Consider the following 24,695-nt stretch of genomic DNA (forward strand, 5'->3'; position numbering starts at 1 on the left):
TCCGACCTATTTTGGTTTTGGTTTTGGTATAGGAGTCTTAGCAGGGCTCTATTGGGAGGGACAAGCCTGACCCCTGCTGTCTTACTTTCCAGCTATTCCGCGAAGTAAGAATAATGAAGGTTTTGAATCATCCCAACATAGGTGAGAAGCAGTTGCATTTTCTTCTCCCCCAGTCAGGCTCCACTTGGTGGCATGTGGGTTTCCTTCCAGAGTCTGGAATTGCCAGGGATGTTCTGGGGAAGCGCTGCTCAAAGGAGCTTCATTCCTGGACCACGTGGTCCAGCTGGAGTGAGAGGAGCTATTCCTCGGCGGGGGGGAGGGGAGGAGGGCAGCATGAGGGGGCTTTCATCCTTAACGGACCCTGTGCACATCGGGGCCATGCACGCCCTGTGCAGACCTGCTGTGCCCTTGGCTCAACACTTGGCCTTTCTTTTGCAGTTAAATTATTTGAAGTGATTGAGACTGAGAAAACCCTCTACCTTGTCATGGAGTATGCCAGTGGCGGTAGGTGTGGGGACTGCCCGCTTCTTCCTCTCGGGGCCCACGTCTCTCAGCCTTCCCGGCTCTGACAGATGCCCACCCTGTCTCTTCCAGGAGAGGTATTTGATTACCTAGTAGCTCACGGGCGGATGAAAGAGAAAGAGGCTCGAGCCAAATTCCGCCAGGTGGGTGCACCTCTGTTTAGCCCTGCCCTTGGGCACCCAGGGAGGGGCTCTGGTCTGTAGGTTGCTTGGTTACAGGGTCACAGCCTTCCCAGTCCCCTGGTGACCGCTTGGGCAGCCTAGACTAACCCTTCTTCTTCCTTTCAGATAGTGTCGGCTGTGCAGTACTGTCATCAGAAGTTCATTGTTCACAGAGACCTAAAGGTGAGGCGTGTCCTTCCTGTGCCTTTGGGTGCGGGCTGGGCTGTTCCCTCTGGCTCTGACGTCACCAGGCCCAGAGAGTTGAAGGCAGTGCCTGCCATTGGTTTATTTATATATACACACTCAACGCACATAATTTATTATTTGAGAGCAAGTTCCCATCCACTGGTTGTTCACTCCCCAGATGATGTCACCAGCTATGGTTGTGCCAATCCAAATCTGGGAGCCTGGAACTTGATCCAGATATCTTACTTGGGTGACAGGGACCCGAGTACTTGAGCCATCACCTGCTGCCTCCCAGGGTCTGCATGAGCAGGAAGCTGGGGTCAGAATCAGAGCAAGGACTTAAACCTGACACTCCGATGTGGGACCCAGGCATCCTAGCTGGCCTCTTAACTAAGCTGCCTGCTGCCCATTCGCTTTGTCAGGTGACCAGGAAGCCCTCAGAACGCTTCTGCTGGGAGCCTCATTGTTCTGGCATGTGCGCTGCCAGGCCATAGGCAGCCTCCTGGCTGGTCAAGGGAAGGACCCAAAATGTCCCTTAGTTGGGTCCTAGCGCCTTTGCAGGCAGGCACATCCATGCTGCCTGTCTTACCGAGATCCCAGACCATCTGTGTATCTCTGCTCAGACCTTGCACATGTGAGGGTGGTTAGCCTGGCCTGGCACCTAGACTTGATACAGCTCACAGATGACGGCCCTGCCATGGCTGCCCGAGAGGAGTGGCCTGCGTGCCATCCTTCTGCCCTGCCTGCCGCTGGCAGAGAGCATTCGGAGGCTCAGGAGAACTTGCCTGTCATTCCCCTGCACATCTCAACGCTGCCTGCCCAAGCCCCCGTGGAGCCTACCTTCCCTGATGGTCTCCATCTTACTTCCCAGGCAGAAAACCTGCTCTTGGATGCGGACATGAATATCAAGATTGCAGACTTTGGCTTTAGCAACGAATTCACTTTTGGGAACAAGCTGGACACTTTCTGTGGCAGTCCGCCTTACGCTGCCCCAGAACTCTTCCAGGGCAAGAAATACGATGGGCCTGAGGTGGACGTGTGGAGCCTGGGGGTCATCCTGTACACACTGGTCAGCGGATCCCTGCCTTTTGATGGACAGAACCTCAAGGTGGAGTGCAGTGCGAGCTTTGCTCATGCTCACTACTTCTCATGTCCTTTCTAGGCCTCTGGTCTTGCCCTGACCTCTCACCTTTGCTTGTCTGCATTTTTTTCCAAGCCAGAGCTTGAGAAGGGTTTTCTGCCATGGTAGCAGTTAACCAGGCCTTCTATCCCTTGGAATTCACAATTACATCCTAAAGAGAAAGGGTATACTGCATAGGGCTTCCCTGGCCAGGTCCTGTGGGTAGCAGACCCAGACCAGTGAGGCCGCACGGCTTCTCTCCCTCTGTGCCATAGCCGTCTGTCTGTTAGGCCTTGTTGCCACCTGCATGGCCAGTCCCCGGCCCCAGGGCCTCAGGGAAACTGGTCTCTTCCCTGGGCATTCGCAGGATTGGATTGTGCTAACCCTAGATGCTTCCACAGGAGCTGCGGGAGCGGGTACTGAGGGGGAAATACCGTATTCCATTCTACATGTCCACGGACTGTGAAAACCTGCTGAAGAAATTTCTCATTCTTAACCCCAGTAAGAGAGGCACTTTAGAGGTGAGCAGTCTGGAGCCGGCTGGCTGGAGGGCCTGGGCTTCCTGTGGAAACCTCCAAGCTGAGTGTCTTCCCTCTGCCCTTTTGCCTTCCCTTTGCTCCCAGCAAATCATGAAAGACCGGTGGATGAATGTGGGTCACGAGGACGATGAGCTGAAGCCTTACGTGGAGCCCCTGCCTGACTACAAGGACCCCCGGCGGACAGGTGAGGCCGCACTGGGCCTTGAGGCCATGCCTGCCTGGGCATCAGGAGCATTTGTAACTGTGTGTCCCTTGTGCAGAGTTGATGGTGTCCATGGGCTACACACGGGAAGAGATCCAGGACTCGCTGGTGGGCCAGAGGTACAACGAGGTGATGGCCACCTACCTGCTGCTGGGCTACAAGAGCTCCGAGGTTTGTGCTTCCTGCCTGCTGGCTGTGCTGGCTCCTTCCTGTCTCCGAGCTCCTGGGGCCAGAAGCGCCTCTCCAGTGGGTGCGCCCCCTGCTGGCCATCCTTCCACCCCAGCTTGGGTGTCCCAAGCCCTCTGGCCTCTGGCTGACTTCCTTCTAAGGGGCTGGCAGAGAGCTGCTGGAGCGAGGCCCTAGGTCTGGCTCCCAGGGGGTGAGTTGATTAGAGTGGGCCCGGCCCTCACTGGGCAGCTTGGCCTCATCGGTCAGGGTTTCTTGTGAGTGCGTCCGCAGGTGCTCTGCTCTGAGTTACAGAGCTCTCTGACTTGCAGCACCCCGGACCTGTGAATTGTGGCTGGGTGTGTGTGTGGCGCATGTGTGCAGCCTGTCTGCAGTTTGGACAGCTTTGTGGCCGTTCTGCCTTTGGGCTTAGTCCCTCACCTGTGTGTGCCTGCAGGTGCTTGGAGCCTCCACACACCCTCTCCCCATTCTCTCTTGGTTTGGACCCACATCCCTGGGGCTTGGGAGGGGGCATCTCTGCATCTGACATGTATGCTAATCTTTCTGGGCGGTGCCATCGGCTCTGTCTGTAGTCGGAACCTGTGCTGGGGAACATGTGTCCCTGGTGGGGAGGAGGCGTGTGTGTGCTGGTTGGGCTAGGAAATGATGTCCCTGGGCGCCTAGGCGGTTGTGTGCTGGTGGTACATGAACATGAGTGCATAGTTCATACCTGTGAATTCACATTCACATTCTCTCTGCTTGCAGCTGGAAGGTGACAACATCACTTTGAAGCCCCGGCCTTCGGCAGATCTGACCAATAGCAGCGCCCCTTCCCCCTCCCATAAGGTACAGCGCAGCGTCTCGGCCAACCCCAAGCAGCGGCGCTTCAGTGACCAGGGTAAGTCTCCCGGGGGGCTGGCAGATGTCCTCACCTTCCCAGCACGGGCTATGAGGGTCACAGCTGAGCTGCAGGGCTGTGGAAGGACACTGTGTGGGGCCCTGGCGCCTGTGACCCCAGCCTCACCCGTCCCTCTGGCCCTGCAGCTGGTCCTGCCATTCCCACCTCAAATTCCTACTCCAAGAAGACACAGAGCAACAATGCAGAGAATAAACGGCCTGAAGAGGAGCGGGATGTGGGGCGCAAGGCCAGCAGCACAGCCAAGGTGCCTGCCAGCCCCCTGCCCGGCCTGGAGAGGAAGAAGACCACCCCAACCCCCTCCACGGTGAGCTGCCTGTCCTCCCCTCTTTCCCTGCCCCCCTCCCCAAGCAGCTCTTTTATTTTAAAAGATTTATTTATTTGAAAGGAAGTGTATCCGAGAGAGGGAGAGACAGGTCTTTCGTGTGCTGGTTCACTCACTCACTGGCCACAACGGCTTGTGCTGCCAGGGTGAGGCCAGAAGCCTTGAGTTCCCTCAGGTCTCCCACGTGGGGGGCATAGGTACAGTTCCTGGACCATCCTGCACTGCTTTCCTAGGCACAATGCCTAGCAGGGAGCTGGATTGGAAACAGCTGGCATTCTGTTGTGGGATGTCGGTGCCCCAGGCCCCACGCCCAAGAGGAAAAGCAAAATTCCTTTAATCTCGAGCTGCTGCTTAAGGCCAGGGAGGAGGGAGAGCCCTTAGTGAACCTGACCGTACAACACTCCTGCTCTTCCTTCCCCAACAGAACAGCGTCCTCTCCACCAGCACAAACCGAAGCCGGAACTCCCCGCTTTTGGAGAGGGCTAGCCTTGGCCAGGCCTCCATCCAGAATGGCAAGGACAGGTGAGCGACCTGGGTCTGCCTGCCCCGCTTCTTGGGGCCTCCTCTTCCAGCGACCAAGTCTGTCGACACCGTCTTCTGTCCCCCAAGAGCATCATTCGTGCTCCTAGAGTCCTGTCCTGGCTTTGTGGGGTCCAACTGTCTTTCCACCACGCTCCATGCCACCTCCTCCCCCCTGCCTCTCTGACTGCTCCTCATGGTTTACCGAGGGCGCCTCTCACAGATCACGTTTGTGGCCTTTGTGCATCTTACAGAGGCCAGGGCCCAGCAGCTGCCCTGCTCAGGGTCAGCACCTTTGTCTTTGGGGCTACAGTTGAGGGCAGAGCTGAAAGTGATCCATCCTGGGAGTGCACCCGTGGCAGTGGCTCCTGCACACCCCTGAGAGCAGTGCTGCCAACTTGACCGTGGGCATTTCTTGAGCAGGTTCTGCTTGGCAGCATCGTGCTCCCTCAGTAGACCTTGAGCTAGACTCGCAGGAGACTGAGGCAGACTGCAGGCATCCGTGCTGCCAGCTCGCCTCGCCCTGGCCTCCTGCCGCTGCACAGCTCCCAGCTCTGGCCAGGGCCTGCTGCTGCTCCCTGGGCCTAACCCACACCTCCTTGCTGCTCCTAGCTCTGGGCCTCCCCCAACCTTGCTTCCTAATCCTGACGCTCTGCCCTTGCCCACCCCCTAACCCAGGCCTCTCCGCTGCTTTTGTCTCCTAGCCTAACCATGCCAGGGTCCCGGGCCTCCACGGCTTCTGCTTCCGCCACAGTCTCTGCGGCCCGGCCCCGCCAGCATCAGAAATCCATGTCGGCCTCCGTGCACCCCAACAAGGCCTCTGGGCTGCCCCCCACGGAGAGTAACTGTGAGGTGCCGCGGCCCAGGCAAGTGTGCAGGGTCAGCTGGGGCACCTGCTCCCCTGCCCGGTCCTCAGCAACTTCTCTCCCCTTCTGGAGCTCCTGCTCTCCTGTCATCTTAGCCACAGGAAATGGCTTTGTGCCCTGCAGCCAGGAAGTGGAAGGCACAAGAAAAGAGCATTAATGCCCTTCTTCTCCAGGTCTTCCCTCAGGACAGGTTACAAGAAGCTGTCCTGTGGCTCCAGGAGTCAGAGCCTGCCTGGCTTCCCTAGGGACAGTTGGCGTGCCTAGGGCTCAGTCCTTGAGGGTTGCCCCCCCAGACCCCTTGTGAGCTGCCAGAGCCAGCTTGTGTGCAGCCCGTGCTGCTGCCCACAGGCAGTGCGCTCCCCTGCCTGCCCTCCCCACTGCTCCCCTGCCTCCTCCCTCAGTGGTCACACCCCTCCTTCCTCGTGTGTCCTCGTGATGACCACCTCTGCCGTAACCTCCCCACCACAAAGCGCTGCCCTGTATCCTGATGTGTTCCCCTCCCCAAACTCTTCTCCCACAGCACAGCCCCCCAGCGTGTCCCTGTCGCCTCTCCCTCCGCCCACAACATCAGCAGCAGTGCTGGAGCCCCAGACCGAACTAATTTCCCCCGGGGTGTGTCCACTCGGAGCACCTTCCATGCTGGGCAGCTCCGGCAAGTACGGGACCAGCAGAATCTGCCCTACGGCGTGACCCCAGCTTCTCCCTCCGGCCATAGCCAGGGCCGGCGGGGGGCCTCTGGGAGCATCTTCAGCAAGTTCACCTCCAAGTTTGTACGCAGGTGAGCAGGGAGTTCTGACTGACAGGTTGGGGGATGGGGGTGCCGAGAGCTGGGCTCGGGTCCTGGGGATTCAAAGAAGCCACCATGAGGGCCAAGAAATTGGGTGATCCCCAACTCTGTCCATGCCCAGACCTGCTCCCTAGGCCTCTCCCTACCTCCTCACAGGCGCCCCTCATTCTCTGGCCCCGGCAGATGGCCCATGCCGCCTCCTCTCCAGGAGAGTGTGAACTCAAATGCTAAAATAAAAGCCCCCTCTTCACTCCTGGGTTCCCATGGAAACATATTTGGTGACGCAGCTGCTGCTGAGGGCTCAGCAGGCTGGGCCAGGGAATAACATTTTGCTGGCCTTGCATCTGCCCCCTTTGACCTCTTCCCTCACTGCATGGGTCACTCCCCTCCCAGTCCGGGGTTCCCAAGAGGAGGCACTAAATGACCAGCTGCTGGGGACTCCGGGGCCTCTCCTGCTCCAGCCCCAGGCTGACCAGTTCCTGTGTTGGGTCTAGATGGGAGTTTCTTCTGATTTCTCACTTCTGAGCCCTGCCAGCTGGGGTGCAGCTGGAAGGGCCACCCCCAGCCACCTGGCCTCTTGGGATGCCCTGGTCCCACCCTTGGGTACCCGTGTGGGCTGGGCCATGGAGAGAGCAGGCTTGCTCTCCTGGTCGCACGGGTGGCAGGGGTGCGGGCTGCAGAGGGCGGGCGCAGGTCTGCGAGTCTGCGACTCGACTCTGGCTGAGCGGCTCTTCCAGACTGGGGTGCCCACTCCCCACCTGCTTATCCACATACCGTCTTGTTGGGTTTTTTTTATTTCTTTTTTTATTTTGTCTTTTTTTGTTTGTTTTTTTAGAAATCTGTCTTTCAGGTTTGCCAGAAGGTAGGCGTTGAGCCCGCTGTGTGTGTGTGTCTGTCCCTTGTCCTGCTCCATCACTAACTTGCTGTTTCTGGTTCTGGCTCCCCTCCATCTGCTAACGTCGCTGTGTGGTCCTCCTGCGCCATCTTAAAGGGACGAAGCCTGGGTGCCCGTGCTCGGTGCCAAGCCTGCTCTTCCTGCCCTTCAAAAAGGCGGGGGCCGGCTGGGTTTGCGGGCATGTCTGTGCTCACGCTCGGGGAGGCCTTCCTTGGGGATTCTCCCTTTAAGATTGTCTGTCTCACCCCCTTCCCAGGTTTTGGTCACGAGCACTGGGTTCCTTCTCTGGCCCTCCCTCCGTCGTGTGCATGCGCTATGAGGAAGCTGCACTGGGTTACAAGGGCATCTGGGACAGTCTCTCGTTTGGGATCTCCTGGGCTTCCTGAACTTCCAGGCTGTGTGGCTTCTTCCCACTGGCCTCTGGGATGGAGAAGACCAGTGGGGAGTGTGGGGCGCGGGCAGGGTGGGGTGGTACTATAGGGGCAACCCTGGCATTCCCAGGCTTCCATTTGACTCCTCCAGGCCCAGGGAGCCTTGGCTTCACAAATGGGGCACAGCACCCCCTTCTGGCAGCTCTGCAGAAGCAGCCCCTACAGCAGCAAGGCTGCTCACTCTCGCCAGAAAGAAAGCCGGGAGCCGATTAGCCTGGGCAAGGGCCATTCATCCCCTAGCTGTGGCGAGACACCTCTCACAGGCCTCTCCCTCTCTGGGCAGGACCCTGGTTCCTTCACCCCGGCCTTATCCTCCTCCCTGCAGGCCTGGGTGAGCCAAATGTCAAGCTGTACACAGAAGGCCAAGCCAGGGGCATGGGTTCCCGGTGCCGGCCTAGGGCACCCGGAAAGCACACTGGGGTCCCGGCTGCTAGAGAGAGCATCCAGTCCGGATCTCCAAGTGTTCCCCATTCCCCGATCCCTGCCCCCCAGCTCTCCCCTGCATGACTAGTGCTCGTATTGTGGGGGCCCGGAGAGAGCTGCTGGGGCCCCTTGCCCTGCACCGCCAGGCTCCCTGCTCACAGTGCACCTGTTGGCATCATGTCTGTCTTGTGTTTTTGTGTCCCTTTTACATGTGCTGCTGCCGCCCCATCCCCCTTCTGCAGTCCCATTACCCAGCTCCCAACACGCATGTTCCAGGCAGGAGCTGGAGAAGCCGCTCAGCAGGGCCAGACCTCTTCCTCCTGGCTGCTGGGGAGTCACAGGCCCCACCCCCAGGCATCCTCCACACACCACTGGTTCCTTCTCTCCTAAAGTTAGGGATGTTGCAGCCCCTCCCCTCTACCAGAACTGCAGTCCTGAGCCCCCAGTCTGTTAGCACCACGGAGAAGGAGCTGAGCGGGCGGCCCAGCCAGTGGACAGACCAGACTACATCGTGCTGTGCCTGGCACCTGCTGTTGCAGAGGCCCCTTCCCCCAACGCACAGCTCTGCAGTGTGGGGAGGGCCAGGCCCTGAGCTGGGCTCCTCGTTGGAAAGGGACTGTTGTGCTGCCAGTGGGAGGTGCTGTAGAGCCCTGTTGGCCTGCAGGCGTGGACAGGTGGCCCTTGGCTTGGGTCCCCCCCACCTGCTGGCAGCACCTTCCCAGACCCACCCACACCTGGGTCTGTGGCAGCAGAAGGAGCGAGAGATCACAGCACTAAACTCTCCCTCGCTCTGTTTTTTGAGGAACCTGAATGAACCTGAAAGCAAAGACCGAGTGGAGACGCTCAGGTGAGAGGGCCGGAGCCAGCACAGGCCCTGCCCGGGCACCAGGCTTGCCGTAGCCTCCTGTCCCTCTCTTCCTTCTGCCACTTGGCTCTTCTCCAGGGGCTCTACCCTGCCCCACCCTTCCGGGACCTCCCTTTCCCTAACCCAGCTGCAGCACTTCTGGCCTGCTCTCCCTAGAGCCTGGATCTTCTGGAAATGGGAGCCCTGGGGTGGGCCATGGGGGCAGCAGATGCCTGGCCTTGCTGTGCCACACTGCTTAATACAGGCTGTGCTCCATGCTCAGCCCTCCCCTCCCCCTGGCAGAGAGGTCAGGGTACGAGTCCCCCCCTTCGAGGCCTGCCCACCCCCTCCTCCTCCTGCCGCCCGCTTCTGGCCTTGTGCTCCTCGGCTCCCTCCCACTGTCCTCTCAGGTCCAAGGTCTGCCTGCCAGGGTGGCGGTCCCACGGGTGGGTGCCCAGGCCTCCCACCTGACGAGGCCTCTGCCCTCTCCGCAGACCTCACATGGTGGGCGGAGGCGGCGATGACAAGGACAAGGAGGCCAAGCCCCGCTCCCTGCGCTTCACGTGGAGCATGAAGACCACGAGCTCCATGGAGCCCAACGAGATGATGCGGGAGATCCGCAAGGTGCTGGACGCCAACAGCTGCCAGAGCGAGCTGCACGAGAAGTACATGCTGCTGTGCATGCACGGCACGCCGGGCCACGAGAACTTCGTGCAGTGGGAGATGGAGGTGTGCAAACTGCCGCGGCTCTCGCTCAACGGGGTCCGCTTCAAGCGGATATCGGGCACCTCCATGGCCTTCAAGAACATTGCCTCCAAAATAGCCAACGAGCTGAAGCTTTAACCGGCCGCCGGGCCAGCGACTGCACACCCTGGACGCCCTGGGCGAGACAACGGTGGGGCACCCGGCGGGGCAGGGCAGCGTGTCCCCTCTGCTGGCACTTGACACCCCGTCCCCGCCCTGCTGGGTCGTTTCTTCCACGACTGTGGGGGATGGGAGATGGTTCCCCCCTCCCCCACTTTCGCCCTGCCCAGAAACTACTCCTCCTCTCTCCCCCCTGGAGGCAAAGGAAGGGGGGTGGGGGGCAGGACTCCCCTCGGTACTGCGGTTGCACAGAGTATTTCGCCTAAACCAAGAAATTTTTTTATTACCAAAAAGAAAAAAGAAAAAAAAAATATCCCAGCGGCCAGCTTTCCTCCCTGCCCCATTGGGACAGCTGAGACTGGATCTGTGGGGCGTCCGGGAGGGGGGCTCCCAGCTGGGACACTCTCAGGCAAGAGTGGTGGAGCTCCGTCAGGCCCTCCCCCGCCTGGCCCGCTTTGGGCTTCTCCCCTCTCCTCCTCTCCTTCCTCCAAGCCAACCACCAGAGGTGGCCTTGCCCTGCCCTCGGGCCCCTGGGCTGGAGGCCTGGGCGCTGGGGGTGGGCAGGGGCGACGAGGGGCCCGCCCCTGCCTGCGCAGAGCTGGGCATTCCCTTCCATGAGCTGCTGTGGGGACATTCGCTCCCCTCCTCAAGGCTGTGCCATCTTTCCCACCCCGCCTGCCTAGCAGGAGGGGCTGACCCCAGGCTGGGAGAGGGGAGGGGGCCGCAGGCCGCATGGGCTCTGCAGCCCCCTCTTGTCTGAAAGCACAGGCCCCCTGCTGGCCGCCAGCCTTCATCCGCCCCCTCCAGTGCCTCCCCCCCTTCCCCGTCATTGGCATTAATCCAGGCACCGGCTCATCCAGTGCAGTGACTTCCGCACCCCTCTCATCTCCTGGCCTTGCCTTCTCTTCTGACACTGTTGCTCCTGCCCTCAGGAGACATGCCCAGGGCTGTGGCCACCTGGTGGGCAGCTGCACTGGGTAGCAGGGCCAGGGGCTGGCTGCCCTCCACAGGGTGGGGGCGGATAAGTGACTCCCAGCTTGCTAACCTCGCGGCCGGCCTATGGGAGTGGGCGGTGGATGGGCGCTTGGCTGGTGGCGGCCACTGCATCCCTTAATTTATTTCTCTGCTGTTTCTGTTCTTGAGAAATTGGGGGAGGAAGGGGGAGTCCTGCAGAGGCCACCCTGCCCTCACCCAAGTTGTACATTTTTTGTGATGGGTTTTATTTTTTATTTTATTATTTTATTTTTTTCTTGATTTATGATGACTCCAGCCCTGTTCATCACCCCCCACTCGCAGGCCAGGTCCCCTGACACCTCGAGGCCTTCGGTCCCGGGATGGGGCCTCGCCAACCTCAGCCCTACCCCCACCCGCCCCCCCAGCCTGTGGCTCCAGCTCAGACCAAGGGCTTCCCCGTCCTCCCCCAGCCCTGTGGAAAAGCCCGGGTGCTCCAAAGGGGCCTGGCCGGGAGGGCGTGGCTTGGCTCACCTAGCGGGTGGGGCCAGGGGCACCCCGGCAAGGTGGCCCCTCCCCACCTAGCCCCCCTCCCCTTCCTGCACTTGGTTTCTCCTCTGGATCAAACACGTAATAAAGAGAATGTTTGGAATCTGAGCTGCTGCCTCCTGCCTCTTCTCCCCCAGCCAGGCAAGCTTGGCCCAACCCCACCTGCATTGCAGGAGTGAAACCAGTATGGGGGCTGGGCCGGGGAAAGGGGGAAGCTACTGGGAGGGAAGGAACCCTGGACATCAAAAGGGGGACACTAGAAAGCTTGGGAGATTTTATTTATTTTTTTAAAAACATTGAAAAATAAACCCATGTCTGCATAAGTTCCCAAACCCTCCCCCCTTTGTAAGTTTTGGGGGTGAGCTTGGTGAGCCCCCTCAGAGCTCCTTATACCCACCAGGCCCCCAAAGAGAGTTCCCAGGGAGCCACTGTGCTCACCCAAGCCCTCCCGCCTGACCCAGGACTTATTGCTAAAGGGACAGGGAAAGAACAGCCACTCCCCAAACCGTCCTCTCTCACACACATTGTGGTCCCTGGCCCAGTCAGGCCAGGAAGAGGACAGGCTCAGCTCCCAGGACCCAGGGGTCCAGGAGGCCATGCCAGCCCAAAGGCCCGAGAGTCTCCGAGGCTCAGAGTGAGGGCGCAGGAGGCTCCAGTGGGGCTCCGATCAGAGAGGGAGGGGGCTGGGGGCTGGGCCGGGCACTGTGTCGGGAGGCCAGGGCAGGGCGGATGAGCGGCGGCGGGGGCTGGTTGGGGGCCAACCGGGGCTGCAGGAAGCGGCCCTGCTGCAGCGGAGGCGGCTGGCGCAGCAGCGTGGGGGCCGTGGGCAGCGGAGGCCTCAGCAGTGGAGGTGGCTGGGACAGCGAAGCAGGCGGAGGGGGCGGCGGCGGAGCTGGAGGCGCAGCTCGGGGTGCAGAGGTGGAGACCAAGGTGATCTGCACCTGACGGACACAAGAAGCAGGCTAGCCCTGGCAGCCCTTCAGCCGTCCCAGCAGCAGAGTCCTCACCTGCCCTCTCACCTCATCCTCCTCCTCAGGGGCGGGCGCAGGCACAGGGGCGGGAGCTGGCACCGGAGCCCCTCTCCGAGCCTCTTCCGTGGGCACTGGGGCCCCGGACGCCCCATCCTGCTCAGCCTCCCATTCCTGCAGCACCTCCTCCAGGTTGAAACGCCGCCGGTAGCTCACGAAGAAGGTCTTCACCTGCGTCAGTGTCTTGTTCCCTATCACCTCGGCAACGGCCCCAAAGTCTCGGCCATACCGCCGGATGGCTGCAAGGGGCGAGAGTGTCAGCCTCCCCTGGGAGCTTCTCCCCTCCACAGGGCTCCTGGATGGGGCATGACACAGATCCCGGGGGGCCTGGCGTCTCCCCGTAGTCCAACCCACCTTGCACGGCCAAAAGCTGTTCATCAGTGGTCCAACGAGAGTTGAATTTGGTATTGGCCTGGAGGGCAAGCAGCAGTACATCTCAGACTCAGGAGTGTGAAAATGGCAAGCCCCCTTTTCTGCCACCTCCAGGGCAAGCCCCTCCTGTCCCCTCACCTCAGGGGGACGCAGCGGGTCGATGCCACCTTCCAGGGCCTGGCGCAGGCTGCTGTTGGTCTGCTTCATGCTCTGCACCTACGAGGCCAGTGGGACATGGCAGCCATGAGGCCGCCACCATCCCGCGCCCTCACCGGGGCCCTGCTCCTGCACACTGCCCCAGGGCGCCCCCAAAGAGCAGGGGAACGCTGTGAGGACCCGTGGAGCCGAGCCAGGCCCAGCCCCTGCACCCAGCACCATCCTTTCCCGCCCACACCCCAAAGGCAGTAGTGCCTGCCCACTCTCCTCTCAGCCTACTACCTGGCGCTTGAGTGAGATGAGCTGTGAGTCCAGCCCTCGCAGGGTGAGGTTGGCCAGGTCTGGACTTCCAGACACCGCAGTGAGGCCCTCTGGGCTCAGGTACATGCCCTTTGGGGGGCGCCTCCGGGTGCGCAGCGGGTGGTGGCGATACTGTGACGCCTGCACCTCCTTCTTCCCGGGGCCTGGGCGGGCATTGAGGGGCCTAGAGGGCACAGGCTGCAGGGAAAGAAGATACAGTAGATAAGTGGCTCGGAATCCAAGGAGAGATACAGGGGCAACCAGCCTGGGACCTCACCTCTCTCTTGGTGTCCCCGGCATCTGGCTCACCCTCACTCACAGCTCCTCGGCCCTCGTCCAGCTCATCGCTGCTGACACAACGGGGAAGGGAATGAGCAGGAGCAGGCCCTCCGCCTGCCCCTCCCCGGCACTAACCCGGGCACCGACCTGTCCTCCTTGTCCTTGCGGCCCCCCAGCCGCCGTGCCTGCCTGTCCATCACACTGGTGCGGCTGCGGGTCTTCTTCCAAGAGTAGTAATACTTCACCAGGCTTGGAATCAGCTTGTCAGGCAGCTGGCAGAGGCAAGGTTGACTGGTTGGGGCCCATCCGAGTCTGGTCACCCACCATCCCCATTCCCCCACCAGAGGGGATGAAGACTGGGCAGCAGGGAGGATGCCAGCGGAGGCCCTTACCATCTGCTGAATCCTCTGGAAGCACTTGCCATGGAACCCAAAGGCCTGCTCAAACAGCACCTTGTCCTCCACCGTCCACTCGTCGGGGAACGGGGTGAAGTTGGCCAGGTCGGCCAGTGACTTCTCCACATCGTGCTTGTGCCACAACAGCATGCCCAGAGCCTGGCCCAGGAGTAAGATCAGGATCCAAGGGCACCTCGCCCTGGTACCACCCTAGCCCCACGGGCAGACTTACCTGCTCGATGTTGTAACCATGCTTCTCCTTGGCCATGGCAATGTACTTGTCCACTACAGGGACAGGAGAGAAAGGTGTTGGGGAGGGGCGTGTCACAACTCCTGCCCCAGGCCTGTCCCTGGAGGGTAACCCTCCAACACCCACACCCACAGGGGTGGGGCCTGCACCGCAGCCAGAGGGGCCCAGGGGGAAGCCACTCACACTTGGCATCTGACACGCAGTGGTTGGGTGACCAAACCAGCATCCCCTTCAACTCCTTGTTGCTGTAGCGAGCTGGGCTCTCTGCAAGGGAGTGGGGGACACCATCAGTCCCATGTCCCAGAACCCAGGCCAGAGGGCAGCCAGGGAGGCACAGAGCCGGAGACCCAGACAGGAAGGCAGCCCCAGGGCCACCCACACCCACGCTGACCAACCAGGACCGGGGACAGGAAGCCCAGAGCTCCCCAGGTAGGGCCACCAGCCAAGCCGCCAAGTCAGGGGCCTCGCCCCGCCCCGCCACTCACCGGGCTTGCACTCAGGAATGACCGCCTGGTAATTGGTTCCAACGCGGATCATGCTGTCTGTGGAGGCAGGGGGAGGTGGTCAGGGCTCCAAGGGAGGGGGAGGTGCTGGCCTGGAGAGCTCCTTCCGGCCCACCCACCTCCCCACCTCCCCAGGGGGCGCCAGGGGACTCACTCCCCCACCTCCCCTCTGGGACCCTGGGCCCCAGAAGGGACTGCCCCTGCACAATTGCGGCCATGGGTGCGGAGCGGGTGGCACACACACGGGGGTGGGGGAGGGGCCCACAGAAGACAGTTTAGAGCTCAGGCCCAGCACAGTGCTTTGTTCTGATGGGGGGGGAGGGTCTAGAGGGCAGCCCCCAGACCCGGGCCACAACCCTCCCTGCAACAGGAGCAGGAGGGCTCAAGTGGGAGCGGTCTCGCCAAGTCCCTGCCACCAGGAGACTTCATCTCCACGCAAGGTGGCCAGGCAGGAGGGACCCAATCCACGCGGGGTGGGGCGCGCAGCCTGGGTCCCTCGGGGACGGAGGGCAGGCCAGGGCAGGGCGGGCAGCAGCGCCGGCACGCGGCGAGGGCCCAGCCTCCAGACGCCCGGTGCCGGCGGCGGGTCCGAGCAAGAGACCCGCGGTCTGCACTCTGCGCCCCGTAACGCCGCTGCCGCCCCGTCCCCGCCTGCCCTCACGGCCAGCGCGCGCCTCTCCCGCCCCCCACCCCCGGCCGCCGGGCTCACCGTGCGAGTGCTCCTCCTCGCTGCTGTCATCCTCCGAGTGCGCCTGGCCGCCGTTGGGCGCCGTCTTGGCCCGGCTGCGGGACAGGATCCCGGAGCCTGCGCTCGGCTTCTCCATCACCGAGGGCATGCCCCCCGGCCGGGGGCCCCGAGGGGGCACGGGAGCCTTGGGTGAGCGCCGGGGGCGGCTGCCGTGCGCCGCCCGGCCTGGAGAGGTCGCCCCTGAGGTCGCGCGAAGCCGCCGGTCAGCGTGGCTCGAGGTCCAGCGGGGCGCGAGTCCGCGGGCGGTCCAGGCGCTCTCCGCGACCCCCGCCCTCCACGGGCGAGGGCGTCGGGAAAGTTTGTGCAGAAGCGGGGTACGCGCGGAGAGCGGAGGAGAAGACGAGCGGGGAGCGCAAGGTCCGGTGCGGCTCGGGCGCACTCGCTCTGCTCACCGCTCAGGGTCAGGCTTCGTCTGGGCGCCCTGCCCTCGGGGCGCCCGGGAATCCCACCAGCGGCGACCCACGGCGTTCAGCGGGCGGGTGCGGCGGCACAGTGGGCACCCCGCGACCTCCTCCTCCTCCGCGCGCGCGCGCCTCTCGGCCGGCGCCAGGGATGCCCCAGTCCCCAGGCGGGGGGGACCCTGTCCCACCGAGACGCCGGCGGGACGGCGCGCACACACGGCGCGGCTGCCGGGGAGGCGGGTGGAGCGCAGCCGCCGGCGCCGCCTCGCACGGTCCCCGGGCGCGCCCGCCGCCCGCCGCCCGCCGCCCGCCCACTCGCCCGCTCGCCCGCTCGTCCTCCCCGGCGCGCTCGGGCTGCCGCCACCGCTCGCCCGCCCGCCCGCCCGGCCGCCCGCGCCGCGCCGCCGCTCGCTCCTCGCGCACACAATGAAGCTGCTGGCAGGGAAGTAGTGCCGGCTGCGGCCTCAGCACCCCTCCCCCAGCCGATGCCTCCGCCAGCTGAACATCTGGCCCTGGGGTTGGGGGGAGGGCCCGGGGGCGGGGCCAGACCTCAGGGGGTGGGGTCAGGCCCGGGTTGGGGGTGCGCGTCCCTCGGCGGGGGCACCCACACTTGTGCCCCGGAGGGGGCGGGGGGGAGGGGAGCAGGGGCAGGGAAGGACCCCCGTTGCCCTCCAGGAGGAGCCTGGGGGTCAGCCCCACCCACGCGCGCCCCAGTCCTGCACATCAGTGGACCTGGGTGACTGTCCTGCCCTGGGCACCCGGAGACCGCCCGCCCGGGTGGAGCCCAGCTTTTCCTTCCATTTCCCTTTCTGCCAAGGAACTCCCTGCCCCCCTTCCATAAAGGGGACCCCCCTCTTTCATGCGCCCGTGGGGGGCAGACCGGGTGGGAAGCCGGACAGGCGACCGGTGAATTGCTCCAGCAGCTACTGGGCCAGAGCCTAGGTTCTGGTGGCTCTCCGGGTCCTCCAGGGGTTAGCCCAATTCCCTTTAAGCGCCGTCGTCTGCACCCCTCCAAAAAGACAAGAGTGGTCTCCAGAGCTGAGGGATGAGCCGGGGGAGTGGGGGTGGGGGCGGTAGGGTCTCCTCCCCACTGGGTTCTGACACCCCAGCTGGAAGCAGCATCCCCCTCCCCCCGGACAGGCACGGGCAGAGTGACAGGCGAGCGGGGAGCGAGGCGCAGACGGCGGTGGGGGAGGGGGTGGGCAGAGACTTCCCAAGCCCGAGCCAGCCACCCTGCCAGGCACACAAAGAGCCAGCGCGCACACCGGCGGCTGCGCCGGTGCCCGGCCCCGCCGCCCGCCCGCCGGGGCACGTGCTGCGGCGCACACAGGCCGGAGCCCCCGCCCCTGCCGCGCCAGCTCCGGGCTGCAGGGCACCCGCGCCGCGCCGGCCCTCGCACCCCGCGCTCTCCCTTTCCCTTCCTTGGCCACTCTGTAATCAGATTCCTAAATTTAGCAGCGGCCCGGGGCCCTGCCAGGGCTCCCCGCCCCCACCCGCGGCCTGCGGCTGACCGGTCCGGGGGCCTGCGGTCGGGCCACGACCCGGCTGCGGGGGAGGGTGGCTCCCGTGCGGGTGGCAGGCCCGAGTCCAGCCGACCCCACCCGCCTGCCAGGCTGTGCTGCCGGGCCATGTGCGGCCACCCAGCCAGCGGCCACGTTGCCCGCCACACCTCGAGTCCGTTTTCCTCCTCTGAAATCATGGATTGGGCAGCGAGCCCCAGGGCGGGGAGGACGGTGGCCCCAGCAAGCGCCAGGCACAGAGCTAGCAGGGCAGCTCGCAGGCTGCTCAGGGTGGTCATGGTGCCCGCCCCCCCATGCACACCTCCCTCTCCTAGCCTGGACCCTGCAGGCTAGCCCCGCGAGGTGAGGATGGTGGGGGCCTTGCCTGGAGCCCCACCCCCGGCCAGGCCTCCACTGCCAGCTCCCACCTGAGGTCTAAGGTGTCAGCATCCCGCCCGTTTCTCCTCTTCTTCCTCCAAGGCTGCCTGCCCCAGACGCATCCCAGTCTCCCTAGCTGGGACTCCCAGCATCCCCCTCCCAGGAACTCCCCATTCTGTGTCTAATGCAGGCCTGGGGCCGAAGGGGCTGGGACGGGGAGAAGCAGCTTAGGCCCTGGGGACAGGGAGTCCCTAGGCCTTGTCCAGGGGGTGGGCTGTGGCTGGGGAGGGGCCTCCCCACTTTGTGGGTGCTGAGGGGGACCACAGTCTCCAGAGGGGAGACAGAAGCCTAATGAGCAACCTTCTTCCCCCTGGGGGGGCAAGGGCACTGGGAGAGGAGGGGGAGGGGCACGGCCCACCCCTCCCACCTGCTGCAGCCGCCCCCTCCCCAGCTGGCCCCCTCTTTTGTGCGAAGCCACACAAAGGACAAGGGGCCCCGGCCGGCCTGGCCATCTGCTCCCAGCAGAGCCCGAAGGCTCTTAAAGAGACAGCACCCCCGCCCTGGGGCCCTGGGGCTGTGGGGCGGCGCCGTGCTAAGGCCTGGGCTCCCCGCAGAACCCCTTTGACCCCCATCCACCTTTCCCCGGCTCCCCAGGGCCCCACCCCCACCCCAGGTCGGGAACTCTCCTCCCCCAGGCATTAGGGTGCCGAGGAGCCACGTGGTCGGGAACACAGGCACGCGGGTGGGGATGTGGGAGGAGAGGGAGAGAAGGCAACAGCCCTTCGCCTCCTCCAGCCTGGGCGCGGGCCACAGCCCAGCAAGCCCGGAGAAGTGGGGGTCCCCCGGCTCCCCGAGGCCCCGCTGGAAGAGCTCCCAGCAATGCCCTTCCGCCATTCGTCCTGGTGTGGGTTCCGCCTTCCTCCTTGAAGGTTGTGGGCCAGGCTGCAAGCCTCCCCTCAGGGGAGAGCAGGCTGCGCTAAAAGGCTGCTTATCCTGAAGATCCCCCACCCCCAGCCCGGGGAGGCCTCCCTGCCCTGGCCAGAGCCGGCCCGGCTGCCAGAGCCACCCCGCGCAACGACACCGGACTGCAGGAGCTGTGTGACGCTCAGTCCGGCATGCCCCCCTGCTGGGCTGGGGGACAGGGCCGCCGCCCACTGCCCGCCTTCCCTGCTGTGTTCTCAGCACCTGGCATACAGCAGGCGCTCAGCAGTTGCTGAGCACACCAGCTCCCCGGCGCCCTGCCTGTCGGGGACAAAGGTGGCTTGGGATGCTGAGAAAGGAAAGAAGGGTGACCTTGGTGAGCCACCCGGCCACCCTCCTGCTCCCTCCTCCCAAACGCGGGGGCAGCTCCAGCCAATCCCGGCCCCGCCAGCCCTGCCAGACAGCCCGGGACTGTCCCGAGCCCTGGCCCGGCCAGGCTGGCCGCTGTGGTGTGCAGCTGGGACCCAGGCCAGGCCTTCCGTGGCCACCGCCAAGGGGCTAAGCTTGGGGAGGGAGGCGGGTGAGGGGAAGGAGCGTGGCGGGCCGGCGGCGGGGGGGAGCGTGAGTGATGGCGGGACGGTATCCCCTGGAGGGGCGACCTACAGGGAGGTGAAGTGGGGGGAGATGGAGGCGCTGGAAGGAGTTGGCTGAGCCCCCCTGGCCGGCCCCCACCGGCTCATTCCTGCCTAGACAGGAATGCGGCCCCTCCCTGCCGTCGCCGGGGCCCCTGGCCGGGGGCGGGCGCTGTGGTCCAGGTGCTGCCCGCCCCATCCCTGGGCTGTGCCTGCCAGCCCACCCCACCCCCAGCCCGCCGGGGGGAAGAGGCTGCGGGAAGGCGACTGGGGTGGCGATGCGGGGCTCGGGGCCGCCGCCTCTGCACCGGGTGGCCGTGCGGGCGGGAAGGCCTGAGGAGGCGGCCGGGCTCCTCCTCACGGGGCGGCGGCCCCAGGCGGGAGGTCAGCGAGAGACGCCCCCCCATACACGCCGGCCGGCTTCCTGACGCCCACGCCTCGGAAACCTGACTCCCGGGGAGGAAGGGTCAGCGAGAGACAGACGGGAGACGGCCACCGGGGCCTCCCGGGCTGCACGCGGCCTCCCGGGCTGCACGCGGGGTCGGCTTTTGCACACCCGGGAGCGCGCCCCGCTCCCACGCGGGGGCCGGGCGCGGGGGGCGCTCACCTGGGCGAGCGCAGCGCCCCCTGGCGGTGGCCGCGTGGACCGAGGGGGCCGCGTGGACCGAGGCCGAGGGGTCCTGGGGGGCCCACGCCGGCGGGGTGCGTGCCTGCATGCCAGTCTTCCTAGGCCGTTGGAGTTCCCTGAGCCTTAGCTTTAGCCCCACGTCCCTGCAAGTCCGGCCCCATTGCAAAATCAAGTGCAGCAGAGCCCCCTGCAGGCAAGACAGGGGTGGCCTGGGAGCGCTGACCTCAGGCTGAGGTGGGCTCTGCTTCCTGGCCGCCTCGGGCCCTGCATCTCTAAAAAGGGGCCATAACCCTAACCTCCTGGGCTGTTTGCCAGGAGGACCCAGCGCCTAGCCAACTGGACTGTCGTCAGAGCAGGGCGCCGTCCTCTGCCCAGAACGGCCTTGGGGCCCCACCACTGGCTCCGCCCCCACGGAACATGACCATTACTCTGGCCAGCCTTCAGCACAGCCCCCGGAATCCCCTCTGGACACATCGCAGCCCCCAGATCCTTGAAGCCCACGACCCTGTCCTGCGCCTGCTCCATAACCTGCCATGGCTGCCGGTTCGCCTTTCTGGCCCCAGCTCTCCCACCCTGGAATTCAAGGGCTTTCTAGCCTGGGTCTGTCCACCGCTCTGGGGCTTGCTCCACTGCCCAGGCTCCTGGTTGAGCTTTTCTGAGCCAGCCTGGCAGTGGGCACCCTTCCCACCGCCCCTCCCAGCGCTCCAGCTGCACCGCCCCCCACCTGCCTGCTGGCTCTGCGCCCGCCTGCGCGTGACCTTGCCTCCCACCCACTTGCAGAGGGGAGGGAGGTTGTGCAAACCGAAGCCCCCTAGGGGAGGATCCTGCCCCAGGGGAGGATTCCCTTGCCCCTCAAGGACACGACTGGTGGAGAGGGCGGAAGCTTCCCATCCTCCACCTGATTCCCTCGGAGCTTTACTGCTCCTCCTCAGGTGCCCGAGTCCCGCACCGACAAGGCACCCCTCCTTGCCTTCCACCCACACCTTGGAGACCCCCGTTTCAGTCAAAGCCACTGCCGCTGGTGTGTGTGTGTGTGTGTGTGTGTAAACCTAGACTTCCGTTCACACCTCCTTCTCGCATTCGTCACCTCCTACCCACACCCCAGTCCCTCTGTGGCACCCCTGTTCTCCCGCTGAGGTCACTGCCTCGGTTAGCTCCGACTCCAAGGACCCCTTGGCAGCCACGGTCCCACTGTGCCTGGGCAGGACTGCCCATCTCCCCGCTGGCCCCCGGACCCTCAGGGCTGGTCCCTGGGGCTCATTCCCCACCATACCCTGTGCCATGGGCACCCCAGCCCCAGCGCAGCCTCAGGACCCACTCGACCAACCAAATGCCTGCTGGACTTGGGCTCCGGGCATCTAAGCCTAGCCAAAGGTCTTCACTGCCCCCGCCCCGCCCACAGCAGGATCCCAGGTGAAAGCCCCTCCCACCATCCGGATCCACCCAGTTCCCGCCAGGGCCCCACCCCCTGCCGTCCCAGCCTGCAGTGGACCCGCCCTCTTTTTTTTAAGATTGATTTGTTTTTATTGGAAAGGCGGATATACAGAGGAGGAGAAGCAGAGAGGAAGATCTTCCATCCAGTGGTTCACTCCCCAAGCGGCCGCAACAGCTAGAACTGAGCCGATCAGAAGCCAGGAGCCAGAAGCTCTTCCGGGTCTCCCACATGGGTGCAGGGTCCCAAGGCTTTGGGCGGTCCTCGACTGCTTTCCCAGGCCACAAGCATGGAGCTGGAAGGGAAGCAGAGACAGCGGTATTAGAACTGGTGCCCATATGGGATCTGGTGCATTCAAGGCGAGGACTTGAACTGCTAGGCCATCGCACCGGCCCCATCACCACCTTTCTGAAGCTCAACTCCACCAGAGCCAGTCCTCTGCTACTTTATCCTTGGATTCATTTCAGGCTCTTCAGCACGAATTAACTCTTTCAATTCAGGTCTCCTGAGGGCCGCACCCCTACACTTCCTGTTCAACTATTTTGTTTGAAAGGGAGACAGAGAGATCTACCTGCTGGTTCACTTGCCAAGTGCCTGTGACAGCTGGGGCTGCACCAGGTGGAAAAGCCAGGAGCCGCATATCAGTCAGGCTCAGAGACCCCAGTGCCTAAGGATCACATGTTTTCAGGAAGCAAAGCCAGGACTCCATCCTGGCACCTGCTATGGGATTAGGGGTCCCAAGCAATGTGCACAAAACGCCTACTCACACACCACTCTTGTGTGGAGGTCCCAGGACTCCAGATACCATGATCGGTCCAGAAGTGGAATAGAGACCCTGCCCCACTCGGCTTGCTACAAGGCTGCGACCCAGCCCTGGAAGCTGGGAGCCTGCTGGGGGGCAGAGCATGGACTGCCCTCTGTGGTCTTGGAGGGAAACCAGCAATTGTTGGATATGGCAATTGAGACCCCTGGCACCGGGGTGCCTGCCTCCCATGCCGCGCCTGGATTCAAGCTTCAGCCCCACGTGCAGCTCCAGCTCCCTGCTGCTGCACATCCTGGGAAGTTGTAAGGGCTGATGGCTCCAGAGGCCATGTCCCTGCCACCTGGATGGGAGACCTGGATGGAGCTCCAGGCTCCTGGCTTTAGGCTGCTCAGGCCCAGCCAGTGCAGGCATTTAGGGCGTGAACCAGCCAGTGGGGGAGCTCTGTCCATCATCGCGGAGCAGTAGAGGGGTGGCACCAAGGAGCTGGATAAGCACCTGGCCCCCGGCCCAGCCTCAGTTGGAACCTGGGAACCACGGAGCCGGGCAGTGCCACAGGCTCCTCCCTTTCCTGCTTAGCCTGGCTGGTTCCTGGTCTCTGGCACTCGCAGTCACAGCCTTGAACATGATGCAGGTTGAGGTATGCCTCAGCCTCCTGCAGCCGGAGAAGCCCAGGCCTTCTGTGGTCTGTTCTCGCTTTGCTAGAGTGCTGGGGCTTCGAGCACAGCTCCTCCTCCCCCTGCTGACTAATGCTGAAGTCACCTTCCGAACTGAAGCCGGGGCATCCATCCCCTTGTCTAGAGCATGCGCCCTGCCACACTCCGGCCCTGATAGCAGCCCAACAGACATGCCCATTCGTTTGCCTCACTGTGCCCCGCCTGGAGGCTGAGCCCAAAGAGCACTCAGCAGCTGGGACACTAGAGGTGCTCCATGAATGGCTGACGCCACAGTCATTGCCTCCCCTGGAGCCCCTCGGAGCTAGAGACCTGCCTGTGAGCATCAGAAACAAGAACCAGCTTTGGATGTCTCCTAGTTACAATCCCGGTCCCTAAAGAGTACTGGTACACAGCAGGTGACCATAGCTGTTACCGATGTGTAAATCAGCAGGTGCATAAGAAAGCGCACCCTGAGCCCACATGCCTCACCATTTCCCAGGTGCGAAGCTGAGACCACAGAAGCTTACCTGTCTAGGCCCAGACGGCCGGTCCCAAGGTGGCAGAGCAGGCAGCCAACACCTAGTGGGCTAGATGCAGAGTGCCAGGCACTCATACCAAGATGTCCATTGCCTTGCCATGAGGATGCCCGTGGCTCAGGAGGGTTCAAACCCAGTGCAGAGGTCAAGGTCACCCAGGCAGATGCCCGGGGTCCTCATGGTCACTAGATGGCTGCGGTTGCTCCAATCATCCCCTCCAGGCAATGGACACTTTCCAAGACAGACAGGAGGGCCAAGAGCTGGTGCTTCTCTCAAGGAACCCCTGAGCCTGCCCATGTCCCTCCCACCAGCCGCTGACCAAGGGGCTGTGTGTGTGTGCTCTGGGCCACCCACTGGAGCTTCAGCTGAGTCACCTGCCACTGACGCTGGGTCATTTTTTTTTTTTTAAGATTTATTTATTTATTGGAAAGTCAGATACACAAAGAGAAGGAGAGACAGAGAGGAAGATCCTCTGTCCGATGATTCACTCCCCAAGTGAGCGTAATGGCCGATGCTATGCCAATCCAAAGCCAGGATCCAGGAACAACCCCCGGGTCTCCCACACGGGTGCAGGGTCCCAAAGCCTTGGGCCGTCCTCGACTGCCTTCCCAGGCCACAAGCAAGGAGCTGGATGGGAAGTGGAGCTGCCGGGACTAGCACTGGCACCCACATGGGATCCTAGCGCGTTCAAGGCAGGACTTTAGCCGCTAGGCCATGCCGCCAGGCCCCACTGGGTCATTTATTAAGAACAGAAACTTGCACAAATGCGAGGTTATAGCACCAGAGGCATCTTCACATGATGGGCCCATGGACTACATATGACGTCACTAAATGTTTTCCTCAAAGGAACAGCCTCATCGCGTCAGAAAAGAAGGGTCGGCCCCCCACAAAAAACTGTCACATTCATGCCACAGCAACCCCCAGCTGGTGCTCCTTCCAGGCACATGGGAGACCTGGAGCCCGTGTGCCCCTCCAGGAACAACAAAAGGGAGTCTGAGTGGTGTGCCTTAAGGAAGGGGGAAGCCAGGCACAGCAGAGAGGGGGTCACAGGCCTGTGAAGGTCCCTCCACACCATAAGGAGAAGGCCCCCGACACGAGGAGGGGAGCTACCGCTGCAGAACACGTAATCCCCGCCTGATGTGGCGAGCAGGAGGTGCACTTGGCAGGAGCTTGGGCTCCAGGGCTGGCTTGTGCACGGCTGCTCGTGTACTGCCTCTGGATCCAGACAGTGTGGCCGCTGGGCTTCCCCTGAAGGGGCAATCACAGCTGCCACGTCCCTCTTAAAAAAGATGCATTTGCTTTGAAAGGTTAAGTGAAAGGAGCGCAGAGATGTTCTCTCTGTGGGTTCACTCCCCCAATGCTCACAGCAGCTGAGGCTGGGCCAGGCTGGAGCCGGGAGCTGGCAGAGAACCCAGGACTCTAGCCACCCTCTGCAGCTCCCCAGGAGGCATTAGCAGGGACCCCAAGCAGCACCCGGACCCCTCAGCACAGCTCAGCTCTCAGAAGTGTGAGACTGTGAACCTGGTGCTCTGGCAGTGTCTCTGACTCCTAGGACT

The 24,695-nt window shown here is 63.2% G+C and overlaps 2 protein-coding genes across 6 annotated transcripts in view; one reads left to right on the plus strand and one right to left on the minus strand.

Moving 5' to 3' along the window:
- MARK2 (microtubule affinity regulating kinase 2) overlaps window positions 1-11,373 on the plus strand; it is a 60,956-nt gene extending 49,583 nt beyond the window's left edge. Inside the window, exons 4-19 of one of the 5 annotated variants that reach the window (XM_040971069.1) lie at window positions 93-141; window positions 439-504; window positions 595-665; window positions 810-866; window positions 1,741-1,977; window positions 2,391-2,510; window positions 2,613-2,712; window positions 2,789-2,901; window positions 3,661-3,793; window positions 3,940-4,118; window positions 4,561-4,658; window positions 5,360-5,521; window positions 6,042-6,299; window positions 7,144-7,170; window positions 8,860-8,904; window positions 9,396-11,373. In XM_040971069.1, coding sequence (XP_040827003.1) covers window positions 93-141; window positions 439-504; window positions 595-665; window positions 810-866; window positions 1,741-1,977; window positions 2,391-2,510; window positions 2,613-2,712; window positions 2,789-2,901; window positions 3,661-3,793; window positions 3,940-4,118; window positions 4,561-4,658; window positions 5,360-5,521; window positions 6,042-6,299; window positions 7,144-7,170; window positions 8,860-8,904; window positions 9,396-9,744 — 2,064 coding nt within the window. In that variant the 3' untranslated portion in view covers window positions 9,745-11,373. The remainder of the gene's footprint in view (window positions 1-92; window positions 142-438; window positions 505-594; window positions 666-809; window positions 867-1,740; window positions 1,978-2,390; window positions 2,511-2,612; window positions 2,713-2,788; window positions 2,902-3,660; window positions 3,794-3,939; window positions 4,119-4,560; window positions 4,659-5,359; window positions 5,522-6,041; window positions 6,300-7,143; window positions 7,171-8,859; window positions 8,905-9,395) is intronic. The other 4 variants (XM_040971071.1, XM_040971070.1, XM_040971072.1 and 1 more) reach the window with 4 other exon arrangements.
- A 521-nt stretch (window positions 11,374-11,894) lies between these two features.
- On the minus strand, window positions 11,895-15,384 carry RCOR2 (REST corepressor 2). Its single transcript, XM_040970959.1, has 12 exons — window positions 15,258-15,384; window positions 14,531-14,587; window positions 14,229-14,309; window positions 14,028-14,080; window positions 13,793-13,954; window positions 13,548-13,672; window positions 13,399-13,468; window positions 13,104-13,319; window positions 12,804-12,881; window positions 12,648-12,705; window positions 12,285-12,532; window positions 11,895-12,206 (listed from the first exon to the last, which is right to left on the minus strand). The coding sequence occupies exons 1-12, from the start codon at window positions 15,382-15,384 to the stop codon at window positions 11,895-11,897; spliced, it is 1,587 nt and encodes a 528-aa protein (XP_040826893.1).
- Window positions 15,385-24,695: the final 9,311 nt, after the last annotated feature.

This window comes from Ochotona curzoniae, unplaced genomic scaffold (genome assembly GCF_017591425.1).
Source record: "Ochotona curzoniae isolate NIBS_2020 unplaced genomic scaffold, NIBS_Ocur_1.0 scaffold_4937, whole genome shotgun sequence".
NCBI lineage: Eukaryota > Metazoa > Chordata > Mammalia > Lagomorpha > Ochotonidae > Ochotona > Ochotona curzoniae.